General features: G+C 47.0%; 1 protein-coding gene across 8 annotated transcripts in view; it reads left to right on the forward strand.

Moving 5' to 3' along the window:
* CCDC57 (coiled-coil domain containing 57) overlaps positions 1 to 13,475 on the forward strand; it is a 137,549-nt gene that overhangs the window by 12,300 nt on the left and 111,774 nt on the right. For all 8 annotated transcript variants that reach the window (XM_053304116.1, XM_053304118.1, XM_053304120.1 and 5 more), the window contains 2 exons: positions 5,921 to 6,022; positions 11,620 to 11,777. In XM_053304116.1, coding sequence (XP_053160091.1) covers positions 5,921 to 6,022; positions 11,620 to 11,777 — 260 coding nt within the window. The remainder of the gene's footprint in view (positions 1 to 5,920; positions 6,023 to 11,619; positions 11,778 to 13,475) is intronic.

The raw sequence follows: 13,475 nt of genomic DNA on the forward strand, positions 1-13,475 counted from the left end.
GTTCCCCCTCAACCGCTGGCAGTCCCTGGTGGGTTCCCCGCTCAGCCGCTTCCCGCCAATTCTCCGGCGGCGGCCATTTTGTCTGCGGCCCAGACCACGCCGGCTCCAATCCACCCAGCGGGTCTGGCTGCGCCCCAAGATGGCGGACCCCCCCCCTTTGTCCCCTTGCCACCCAGTCCCAACTTTGCCGGCTGTGGCTGCTTCCCGCTCCGTTCCCCGGGGGCTCCCTGCCCCGTCGGAGGACTCAGAGTCCGACAGGGAGGAGGGGGAACTTTCCGGTGATGAGGGGGAACCTTCCCCCCCCATCAGGCCAACTATTGTCTGTTTCCTCAGACCGATTACCCAGTGCTTCTTCACAAGGTTAGGAAGACACTGCGCTTGGGGGTGGTGGTGCAGCCCACTCCAGAGGGTACTGATGGGGATCCATCTGTGCTTCCATCTCTAAGATCCCAGGAAGTCAATGTCCCCTGCCCTCAACTGTTCCTGGATGTGTTCCAGGCTGAATGGGACAAGACCATCGAGGGCAAAGGGCCCCCTCCCGCTATCAGGCGCATGTACAATTCAAGCGCCACGCTGACGGATAAGCTTAAGGTGCCTCTTGTCGATGCAGAGGTTGCCACTCTGGTTACGGGGGCGGTGCTCCCTAAGAAGGGAGAGGATACGTTAAAGAACGTGGAAGACAAAAAGTGTGATGCCGCTCTGCGCAGATCGCACGAGGCTAGTGCCCTCTCGATCAGGGCCTCTGTCGCTAATTCTATCTTTGCGCGGGCTGCAGTTTTGTGGGTGCAGGAACTAACACCTATGGTCCCACCTGAGCTACCCGCCCTTCGGCAGGGGCTCAATAAGCTTGGTAAGGCGGTCAGGTTCATGGCGGATTCATCCCTGGATGCCGCTCAATTGTCCGCCAGGGCGTTGGCCTCTGATGTGACCGTTAGGCGCCACTTGTGCCTGAAGAATTGGAGGGTTGACCAGAAATCTCGTGCAAACCTCGCCAACGCCGCCTTTAAGGGGGGCAAGCTATTTGGCAAAGCACTGGATCCCGTCTTGGTTCAGACTAAGGACAACAAGAAGGCTATGCCTTCCTCGGTCGCCTCTCAGCGTCAGGAACGTAGGGGCTTCTCCTCCCCCGTGACTGGGTTCAAGGGGTTCAGGTCCTCCTTTCGTTACAGGCAGAACAGGCCCGATAGGTCCAACTGGCATAGACCTCAGTCCTCCTTTAAGGACAACTCCTTTCGGAAGCCCCAACACTCTGGACAGTCCTCCAAGCCAGGGTTCAAGCGTAACCAAGCCCAATGACTCTCCTCGGGGTTCCCCTCCCCCAGATCGAGATCCCCACACGGTGGGGGGCAGACTGGGGAAATTTGCACGCATCTGGGCACAGACTTGTTCCGATGCCTGGATCTTACAAACAGTCTCCTCAGGGTACTCTCTGGAGTTTGTAGCGCAACCTCCGGATCGCTTTCTCCCCTCTCCACGATCCCACAGAGAGTCCAAACACTGCCTGATGTGGGAGGCCACCCGCCACTTACAAGCCATTCAGGCGATCGAGCCTGTTCCCCCGGGGGAACAGGGGCAGGGGGTATATTCTATTCTATTCCTGGTCCCCAAAAAGAACAGGGAATGGAGGGCGATTCTGGACCTCAAGTTCGTGAACAGGTTTCTGCGGAGGAGGGGTTTTCGCATGGAGACCCTCCGCTCAATCCTGATGGCCCTCCAGCAAGGGAACTTCCTAGCTTTGGTGGACCTGAAGGAGGCCTACCTCCATGTCCCCATTCACGAGCAGGACCGACGCTTCCTGAGGTTCGCTTATTGCTCCCATCACTTCCAGTACCAGGCGCTCCCCTTCGGTCTTTCGACTGCGCCTCGAGTGTTCACCAAGATCATGGTGGCACTCGTGGCGCACTTGAGGACCAGGGGCATACACCTGTACCCGTACCTGGACGAACTTTTGATCAGGTCTCCCTCCCTCCCCAGGGGTCACCGGGACGTCCAGTTGACCCTCTCTGTGCTGGAGGCTCACGGGTTCATTGTCAACAGACCCAAGAGTTCTCTGTTCCCTCGGACCAGAGTTCTCCACTTGGGAGCGGAAATCGATACAGTTCAGGGGACCGTATGCTTGACTCAGGAGCGCAGAGGTTCCTTAATTGCATCATGCCAGGCACTGCTAGCTCGCCCCCACTCCGACATACTGTTCCTGTCCCAGTTGCAGGGCCGCATGGTGTCCACACTGGGCATAGTTCCATGGAGCCGGTTCCATTCTCGTCCGTTCCAGTGGTTCCTCCTCCGATACCAGGACCAGGTGATGGACTGGTCCAGGAGGCCGGTCATTCTTCCGTCCCGGGTAGTCCGGTCCCTACGATGGTGGGTGTCCCCAGCCACATCAAAGGGAGTCAAATTCCTTCCGGTGGAGCGGGTCCAGGTGACCACAGATGCCAGCCTTTTGGGGTGGGGCGGTCACTGCCATCAGCACGTGGCGCAGGGTCGTTGGTCCGAAGACGAGCGCTCCAAATCCATTAATTGGCTGGAGTTGCGGGCAATTCGCCTGGCGCTCCTGGAATTTCTTCCGATAGTCCAGGGTCGTCACGTCCTGGTGCGTACAGACAACGCCACAGCCAAAGCCCATGTCGTTCGCCAGGGCGGCACGAGGTCCAAGGCTCTGATGAGCGAAGCCTCCCTTCTTCTGACCTGGGTGGAACTACACCTGCTCTCCCTGGAAGCAGACCACGTCAGCGGAGTACTAAACGTGGTGGTGGACTGGCTGAGCCGCTCCCAGTTAGATCCAGTGGAGTGGTCGCTGGACCCTCTGGCCTTTCAGCGAATAGTCCAGAGGTTCGGCCAGCCGGTCATGGACGCGTTCGCAAAGCAGGAAAACGCCAAGGCGAAGCGCTACCTCTCCAGGTACCATTCCCCCAGAGCGGAGGGCGTGGATGCCCTGTCCTTCCTGTGGCCCCAGGGGCTGATTTATGCTTTCCCACCATTTGCAGTCATCCCTCAGACCATCCGAAGGGTTCGGACATTGAGAGCGGAGGTCGTCCTGGTGGCTCCCCACTGGCCTCGCAGACCATGGTTTTCGGACCTGGTGGAGTTGTCCAGCGAACCGCCGCTTCCACTGGGCTCCCATCGTCAGCTTCTCCGTCAGGGTCCAGTATTCCACCCGGATCCGGAGTGGTTCAATCTCTTCGCGTGGAGGTTGAGCGGGAAGATCTAGCAGCTTGTGGTTACCCATCTTCTGTTCAGGACACGATTCTGGCTTCCAGGAGGCCGTCTACAGTCCGAGTATATCAATCTACCTGGAAGACCTTTGCCGGATGGTGCAGAGCTCAGCGAGTGTTGCCTAGGTCGGCATCTGTCCCCATTGTCCTGGGTTTCCTTCAGAACGGCCTGGATAAGGGGCTTCGTCCCAATACGCTGCGCCGCCAGGTTTTTGCCATTTCCTTGGCCCTACCGCTTGATGGACCTCCGTTGGCTCAGCATCCTCATGTGCAAAGGTTCCTCAGGGGTGCTGCTATACTTAATCCCCCCACCGTCCATAGGTTCCCCACCTGGGATCTCAGTTTGGTGCTACGGGCTCTTACCAAAGCCCCGTTCGAACCTCTGCGGACTGTTCCCTTGCGGCTCCTTTCCTTTAAGGTTTTGTTCCTGGTCGTTATCACGTCCGCTAGGAGGGTTTCAGATCTACGTGCCTTGTCCGTGCGAAAAGAGCTATGCCTAGTCTACCCGGACTACGTCCTGTTGCGTACAGACCCTTCCTTTCTCCCCAAAGTGAACTCAGTGTTTCATAGGGCCCAGGAGATTATGTTGCCATCATTCTGCCCAAGTCCTTCCTCACCCAGGGAACGTGCATGGCACAAGTTGGATGTGCGCAGGGCACTGAGGATTTATTTGAAACGCACTAAGGCTTTTCGGGTTTCAGATTCCCTTTTTGTTTCATTCCGGGAGGGATCGTTGGGGAAGCAGGTTTCAACTTCCACTTTGTCACGCTGGATTTGCCAGTGCATTATGTTAGCCTATGCGGGTTCCGCTACCCCGGTCCCGGAAGGGATTACAGCCCATTCCACTAGAAGTGCGGCTTCCATTGCTGCGTTTTCCACCTTAGCTCCCCTGGTCGATATTTGTCACGCTGCCACATGGGCTTCTATTTCCACCTTTGTGAGGCATTATAAAATTCACGATTGGACCTCAGCAGACGTGGCATTTGGGAGAAGAGTGTTGCAGCAGGTGGTTTTCTCTTTGAACCAGACCTCACAGCTCCCGCCCGGTTTCTCAGGGGCTATGGTAGGTCCCATCCTAGCTGCAGATGCAACCCTCCTCTGAAGGAAAATGAAGCGTTGGCACTTACCTGAAAGATCATTTTCTTCAGAGGTATGGGTTGCATCCGCACCCACCCGCTTGTTCGTCTGGGTTGTTTATCCTACTGTCCTGATATCTGGCGCCTCATCTGTCTCCTATATTTCTGTGGGGTGGTTTCGCTCTGGGGGTGGTTGGTTCCCCCTTGCAGGGTGTTAGTTAGTCTGGGATCTTCCTCCCAGAATTTTGAAATTGCCGAGTTTTTCTGCTGTTCTCACTCTACCTGGCGCTTGTGTTGTTTCTGCTAGGTTCTGTTTGACATTTAACTTCCTTTCTGTTTTTAACCGTGACTTTGACTATTTTTCTTCTGGAGCAGTGTTTTGGAGCTGGCTATGAACTGGAGTCTGAGGGGATTGTCCCTCCCTACTGACGTAAGCCAAAGCTCTTGATTGGCCCTGTCTAGGAGCAGGAGGTCGAGACAACCCATCCCAGCTGCGGATGCAACCCATACCTCTGAAGAAAATGATCTTTCAGGTAAGTGCCAACGCTTCATTTCATGTGTTTAATGCATTATTGCCATGACAAAAGGAAACTACATTTTTTGCTGATATTCGGATTAGCAGTGCAGTGGTGCAGTAATGCACTGGTGCATTAGCCTGGCATCCATACTAATGCTACGCCATCATACAAGAGTGAGGGTTGATTTTCAACAGTCTCAGCTGGAATAGCCAGTGAGGCTGGAGCATGGAGCGTGGAGGGTGGGCAGGCAGAGAACCAGCTGCAGTTGTGCTTCTTTCTTCCTGCCCCATTGTGACTGCCTCTTCTCTCCCCAACTTTAAATTGAGCCATGCAGGTTGGTCATTGGCCAGGTTGCTTCACCTTGTGAATGGCCAGTCCATGTGGCTCAATTTAAAGCCAGGGTAATAAGAGAGAGAGGAAAAGGAGGCCATGGAGAGGTGCAGGGAAAGAGAGAGAGGCCCTGCTGCAACAGGTTCTGTGTTGCAGCTGGTTCTGTGTCTGCTCGTCCCGCTTGCCCCACTTTCCAACCCACCCACCCTCACCTCATTGGCTGTTCCTGCTCTGAAACCCACTGTGCCTCCTGAGTATATGTCACTGAGTGCTGGACAATCCTCAGGGATGTATTTTTGGGAGGCACAGTGGGCTTCAGAGGGAAGGGGAGATTGTCAAAAATCAAATCTTCCCCCTCATGTGACAATTCAGCATTAGTCTGGGTGTCAGGCACTGCTGCACTAGCTTAGTACTAGTCTGGATTTCAGCCATTATATTTTTACTTATTTCTTTCTATTTGTGTGTCCTAGAAATTTTCTTTACACTGGCCAACATCCAGACCACATTGTGCTGGCTCAACAGCATTATCTATCATGTGGGGGGACTTTTGACAATTCCTCCTCCCTCTGCAACCTCTGTGGGTTCCATAACTCCCAGACATACTTTTGGGAGGCACAGGTGGCTGCAGAGAGAATGGGGGATCACCAAGAATTCTCCCCCTTACATGATGGAAAACACCATTGCACCAGTACAATGCTAGTCTGAATGTCTGTCTGAATGTCAGCTGCTGTATTATAAACATGTGGTCACTCTACTACATACAATACCATATGTTCAATTTCAGGAACTTCTAGTGGAATTTGATGCAGAGATGAAAAAGAGAGAGCATGAGTTTCGACGGAAAGCAGATGAAATGAGCAATTTAGTTCTGTCTCATGAGCTTAAGGTAACTGTGTCCTCGAAATGTGATATATACTCAGCAGTGTGAAAGCCCACCCCCCACCCCCCATAGTGGTGTGCATGGAACTGGCGACTGCTGGTTCGAAGGTTGGGGGCAGGGGGAATACCTTTTAAGGACCAGGGAGGGTTCGAAGGTGCGGGGGGGGGATATTTATTTTATTATTTTTATTTATTTAGCATATTTTTATACCGCCCAAAACGTATGTCTCTGGGCGGTTTACAACAAGATTAAAAAAGTAAAACATTAATTAAAAACAAAAAATATTAAAAGCAAGAAATTTGAAACACAATTTAAAATTATAAAACAATATTCTAAAAACAATTAAAACAAAATACCTTTTAAGGACCGGGGAGGGTGCTCCCCCCTCCGCTGCTTTTTCCCCTGCCGGCGCTGTCATTAAAATCTGCCCCACAGGGCGGCAGCGTACCTCCTTGCCACCTCAGTACTTCACGGACCAGAAGTGTCCGTTGTGCATGCACATCTCACAGTACTTGGTTACTTGAGGAAAGGTTTCTTGAGGAAACCTTCACCAAGACTACCACATTGACTCACGGACAACTAAGCAATGCTAAACATTGATCAGAGACTGAGTCAAGAACTTGGGCTACTGCAGTTACTATTTGAAGACATCATGGCTACGTTGGACAAACCTCCAACAAAATATGAAGGAGATAATCGACTCTTTACCATTTGACAGCAAGGGCCTATTTTGTGAGGAGATAGACATGACGACGGGAAAAGTAAAGAAATTGGTAAGTATACGGCTAAAACATTTACTTCGTCTACATCTTATACTGCTGACAAATACTGTCCTTATAATCAACGTCAAGGTAATTACTGCCCTACTGACAGACAAGATTATAGATGGCCACAAGTTCCATCATGTTGGCAAGCTGTGCCTTTGCACGGCACAACATAACATCAGAATGCTGGGTATTATGGATGAATCAGATGGGTTATGTGTTAGAGTTCAAAACCAAGTCTGTCTTCATGGGCATAAAATACACACCCGTAATGTCAATGCTGATAGAAGAAGTCAAAACTTTGTTGGAAACGGAGGCAATCTCCCTGGTGTGATGGACGGATTGAAACATAAGTTTCTACCCTCACTATTTCCAAATACCAAAGTGAGATGGGTACATTTGTCCAATCATGGACCTTTGTTGTCTGAACCTGTTTATTGAAGTGAAAAAGTTTTGGATGATAGCATTGTAGAATGTCCATCCTCTGTTACACGAAGAGGAATGGGTTGCAATGCTGGATTTAAAGGATGCTTATTTTCACATCAGAATACAAGAAAACCATAGGAGATTTTTATGCTTTACAGTGGGCACCGAAGTGTACCAATACAATGTACTCTTGTTCGGTCTGTCAACAATCCTGCGGGTATTCACCAAGTGTGTGGCTGTGGTGATTGCTTATCTAAGGATGCAGGGTGTTACTCATTTTTGCATACTTAGATGACTGGCTGCTGGCAGCAAGAACCAAAAATGAGTTAGATTTGCAGATCTCAACTGTTTTCCTTCTACTAGAGGATCTGAGAATCCAGGTGAATTGGAAGAAGTCACACCTTACTCCTGTGAAGATAATAGATTACATAGGAGCTGTAATATACACAAAAGTTGCAGCGAGAATTTCTTCCATTAGAGCATCATCAGAGGATCATGGAGTTGGTTCTACAGTTTCAAGTCAAACCAACTCAGAGAGTGCATACTGTGCATAAGCTACTTGGCCTGATGGCTTCATGCACCACAACAGTGAGGTATGCCTGACTTGGAATGCGGAAGCTACAGTTCTGGTACCAGTTGTTGTTTCACTCAAATGTGTACAATCCGTTTATGCTACTGACAGTGCCAGCGAACGTGATAAACTCCTTGAGTTGGTGGACAATACAAACAAATCTTTAAGGGAGCATCCCATTCCAGATACCACAGCCATTGGCATGGATCACCACTGATGCATCTCTGCAGGGCGGGGGAGCACACTTGGGAACACACCAGGCTCAGGGACTTTGGACACTGCGTTGTCTACACATCATTTTCCTAGGGCTGCTGACAGTATTTCATGTGCTCAAATTTTTCAATACCCAGCTGAGCGGATGTGTTGTTCAAGTACCGCTGGGCAACACAACACTGCGATAGCTTATATAAACAAACAGGGAGGAACTGTGTCTCGATCACTGTGCCATCTAAGTCTCCTGATTTGGAATTGGTTCATTACTCAGAAGATATTTTTTACAGACTATCCACATAAAGGGGACAGATGTGTTAAGCAAGATCACAAGGATGTGTTAACACAAAGGATGTGTTAAGCAGATCACAAGTTCTGCGGCAGCATGGGTGGTCCATGAATCTAAACTATCTCTTGCCAATTTTCAAAACTTGGGGCACTCCCATGATAGACTTGTTCAGGACCAGCTAAAACAAAAAGTGCACTCATGATTGCTCCAGGGCAGGGATAGGTCTTGGTGTGAGAGGAGATGCATTCCAGTATGCTTGGATTTGAGGTTACTATTATATGTTCCCACCTCACCCTCTGTTGAACAGAGTTGTTGCCAAGATATTGCAGGATATGCCTCAATGCATTCTGATAACTCAGTGGTGGCCAAAGCAACCGTGGTTTCCTCAGCTACTCGGAAAGTACATGAGGTCAGAAAGGAGGTACCGCAGGCTGCCTCAATATGCAGATCTTCTGTTCCAAGATAATGGTCTTGTTTTTCATCCAAATCTAAGAACTCTATGCTTAACAGCCTGGAGGATAAACTTTTAGCCACGTGTGGAGCCAGCTGTGCAGCGGCCTGGGTCCAGCCCCACCCGGCGGCCCCTCTGACAACGTCCCGTGCATGTGACGTCACACACATGGTGTGTGCCTGAACCCCAAGAGAAAGCCCTCCCCGCCCAGGAGCGAGCGCTTACCCATCCTTTTCAGGCAGCGTTTGCTACCTGAAAGCATCTATTCACCTTTCTCTCCCTCCAGAGAGAAAGAGAGAATAAATGCTTTCAGGCAGCAAGTGCTGCCTGAAATGACAGGGAAGGGCTCGCTCGGGCTCTTTGGAGTTTGAGGCCATGCCCCTTTGTGTGTGATGTCATGCACAAAGGGGGCATGGCCTCAAGCTCCGAAGAGCCCAAGCGAGCCCTTCCCTGTCATTTCTGGCAGCCTGAAAGAATCTATTCTCCCTTTCTATCCCTCTCTAGAGGGAGAGAAAGGGGAATAGATGCTTTTAGGTAGCAGACACTGCCTGAAAAGGATGGGCAAGTGCTCGCTCGGGGCTCTTAGTAGCCCGGGCTTGGGGGCGGGGGCTTCGTTCGGGGCTCTTCCAGAGCCTGAGTCATGCCTTGTGACTTACAAAGGCAAGATGAAAGGGCAATTGATCTTTATGTCATTGAATAGTTGAACTCACTTACCTGGCATATAGACACCAGAATGTAGATCCATCAAAGGCCATTATTAGGGCTCATTCCACAAGGGCTTATGCTACTTCTGCAGGACATCTGTCAGGCATAAAATGTAAGGACATTTGTCTAGCTGCAGCTTGGTCTTCAGAACAGACATTTGTGAAGCCATTTGACCAATTGACATTTGACAAAATGACCAATTAAAAAAACTGACATTTGTGAAACATTATGCATTAGATCTTTGCTCTGCTGCTGAGGCAAATTTTGGAAGGAGTGTTCTTGAAAAGGTATTGCTATAGCTTTCTGCACCCTCCCCGATAAGGGGTGGCTCGTTAGTCACCCATACTTATGGAAGTCAGCGGATCATGATCCAGATAAACAGATTGCTTACCTGTAAGATGATCTGAAAGTGATCCGTTGACATTCATAAGACCCTCCCTACCTCCCTGCAGCAGTAAGCAACATTTCTGAATGGAGTACAAAATAAGAGAGTGTGTGTGTGTGTGTTTTTATATCTATATCTATATCTATATCTATATATAAAAATTTAATGTATTTGTATACCGCCCCAACCCAAGGTCTCAGGGCTGTTCACAACAAAACAAAAACAAAACATTAAAATCAATTAAATGTTAAAAACAGTTTAAAACAAATCAGTAAACCATCTAAAATTTAAAAAGTTAAAAGGCCTGGGTAAAAAGATGAGTCTTCAGACACTTTTTAAAAGCCACTAGAGATGGGGAGACTCTTATTCCCACGGGAAGCGCGTTCCAGAGTCTTGGGGCGACAACAGAGAAGGCCTGCCCTTGGGGCCGTATTACAATTGAACGGTTCTTACCGTAAAAGACCGTGAAGGCTGAATTATAGTTTGTCAGCCATCAAGAAACTGAGGGGAATGGTGCCGAACTGCCAACATCAATGGAAGCGTTGCATGTGAAAGGGGCACCATGAGGAGCCAATTAACTCTACCTGGATGGTTCTGCACAGGCGCAGAACCCACACTTATGAATGTCAGTGGATCACTTCCAGATCATCTGTTACAGGTGAGCAACCTGTTTTTTTCCCTTTCCCACACCACAAATTATAACACAAACATTACGTTAACTAATTCAATCCAATATAGGAAAAACATACACACAAGGTTGTTGAGCAAAAGAGATACACATGTGCTGTGCAGTCAGGGTGTAGAAATGGCTTAGTATTTTAAGAAGATGTCTTCATCAGCCTTCATATATTGTTAAAGGTTTCTGATGGAATTGATAATGCTTCATTCAATTTACATACCATTTACAGCTGTACCCAGTGAGACAATGGCCAATTTGGGCATTATGCCAAACCATAGGGGTGTGCACGAACTGAAAATTGTGGTTCGGTTCAAATTTGGACCGAATCCAAACCAAACTGTTTATCCCAAAACTGGTTCAGTTGAACCAAATGGCTGGTCCGGTTCGTTTGACTGAACCAGTGGTTCAGGGGACGTAAAGGGGAATCTGTTGAGGACTGGGAATCGCCCCACACCCAGTTCCCCTAACTTTTGTTCCCCTAATCTTGGATGCTAGTCTAGTGGTTTTATAGATTTGTAATCGGTCCAAAATGGGTAGGTCCATAATGAAGAAAGAACCTCATGAGATATGTCTAGGTAAAATTATACTTTACTTTATTGGTACTAGAAATATCTCTCTCTCTCTCTCTCTCTCTCTCTCTCTCTCATGAGCAAGAAGCAGGGATTTTTTGTTGTTGGAAAACAGACTTTGGTTAGGTCTCTAATTTAGTGATTCAATTTCTGTATCAGCACACAAGCCTTTCTAGAATTTAGTTTTATATGATTTGGCTAATCACGTATTACAGGAAAATTAAATGTTTGGCTTAAAAATGATTTCCTTTTAAAATTCTTTTCAATAAGCAGATAATTCTGATATTTCTAATTGTGGTTTTATTAAACACTTTGAGCAACAATAATATAAAATTTAAAAACCCAACAACATTTCTGTAAAAAAGAAATACAATAAAAATTAATGAAAAAGAATAGCTCTATTTCAAATCTCTTTGGGAAGAGTGGTGTGGTGTGTTGTTTCTTTGGGTTTATCAAATAAAATTGCCTGCAACAAGGATGCAGCCTTTTTTCTAATTTCAGATTTGAGCAGGAGAAGGAATGAAAAGACTGTGTGTTTTGTTCTTCTTTGAAAGGTTAAGTTGTTGACCAAGGAACTAGAGGCTTTGAAGGAGGCTGGGATGAAAGCAGCAGAATCCTTAAAAGTGGCAGAAGCAACTAATTTGGAGCTGGAGAAGGAAGTCAAATGCAAGGCTTGGGAAATAAAAGATCTTGCAGCCGTAAAAGATGCTAAGTTCTGTACCATTCTATTGAGTATTTAGAGAAGTTTCCATCAGCTAACCTCCCCTTTCTTCCCCCTAATTTGTTCTTAATTGAAGCTTTTTAAACATATGAAGCTGCCTTTATACTGAGTCGACTACTGGTCCATCTAGCTTAGTATTGTCAGCAATGACTGGTCTAGGGTTTCAGACAGGTATCTTTCCCAGGCTTTTCTGAGATGCCAGGTAGGAGCCTGCAAAGGACTTGGGACTTTCTGCATGCAAAGCCATATGACTGGCCACTGGGATGCAGCCCATCTCTGTAATAGATGTGTGTGGTGTTGTTATTGGCCTTGAGGTTAATAGTTAGCATAACAATGGCCCATTTTCAAATTTCACTAGATATGTATAGCGTACTAGGATCGAATGTGTTACAAAGAAGCCAAAAAGATCCCTCATAAAGTTACCAATAGATAAAGACCACAATAAGATAGAAAATGCTGTATTATGAAATATATACAATATAAATCAATTTGCTAGCGTAACACAATGGTATATACCAACAATAGATTCCACAATAGAAATAATCATAGAAATGATAAAGTCCACAGAATATATATCATGAATAGAGCACATAAAGTCTATAACCAAATTGCTAGTAAAGACATGCATATCACTATGGTGAACCTCAGTTTCGAAAGAACTCTTTATCAAGTGATGATGGACATAAATCTTGTGTGTTGACATAAACCAATGTATTCACATTTCTTGATATTCTAAGAAATGAAACTCAGTCATTATTTAAATTACTTAACATTTTTCAAACACATAGTATCCCCAAAAGGGAATACTCATATCCTTTAACATAAGATAAATGTAAACGGGAAGTTTGAGCAACAAACTTGCAATGGATTGGTTGTTTTTTCAGTTGTGGTAGAACCATTCCTGTTTCAGTAAAATTTGAGCTGAAGAAATGCTCAGCTGGTAAGGAATACAGAAAAACCTTATCAAAAGGTTGTATTACAGGTAACCACAAAAAATCAAGTTATGAGAGAGCCAGCGTGGTGTAGTGGCTAGAGTGCTGGACTAGGACCGGGGAGACCCGAGTTCAAATCCCCATTCAGCCATGAAACTAGCTGGATGACTCTGGGCCAGTCACTTCTCTCTCAGCCTAACCTACTTCACAGGGATGTTGTGAAAGAGAAACTTAAGTATGTAGTACATCGCTGTGGGCTCCTTGGAGGAAGAGTGGGATATAAATGTAAAATAATAATAATATGATTATTTCTTAAGAATACCCTTGTATAGATAGGTGCAAAGCTTGTTATAACTCAAGTCTCTTACAACCTGGCTTTATACCTACTAGCGATCAATTATAAATCAAGATTGAAGGTGTGCTGACTGTAAGGTACTAATCCTCAAACAACATTAGGTGGAAACACAAGTATTAGTCCTACTGGACATATATCAGAACTCCAGTAATTGTCTGCAATGCACGATAATAAACAGTATTACAAAGGAACCATTTGTGACTGGAGTATGTAAATGTAAAAGATATATTAACACTTGTGTTCTCAATATTAAGTGTACTAACCTAGCTATGGGAAATCCAAACTAAATTATTGTTTGACTGACATTAACAGTCATGTGTAGGTAAGTAATACATTGTTACAAAAATGATGCAAACTCTAATTTTTCATTAAATCCAAATGGGACTACAGTGTTCAAATAAA

This window comes from Hemicordylus capensis, chromosome 2, assembly GCF_027244095.1.
Source record: "Hemicordylus capensis ecotype Gifberg chromosome 2, rHemCap1.1.pri, whole genome shotgun sequence".
NCBI classification, from domain to species: domain Eukaryota; kingdom Metazoa; phylum Chordata; class Lepidosauria; order Squamata; family Cordylidae; genus Hemicordylus; species Hemicordylus capensis.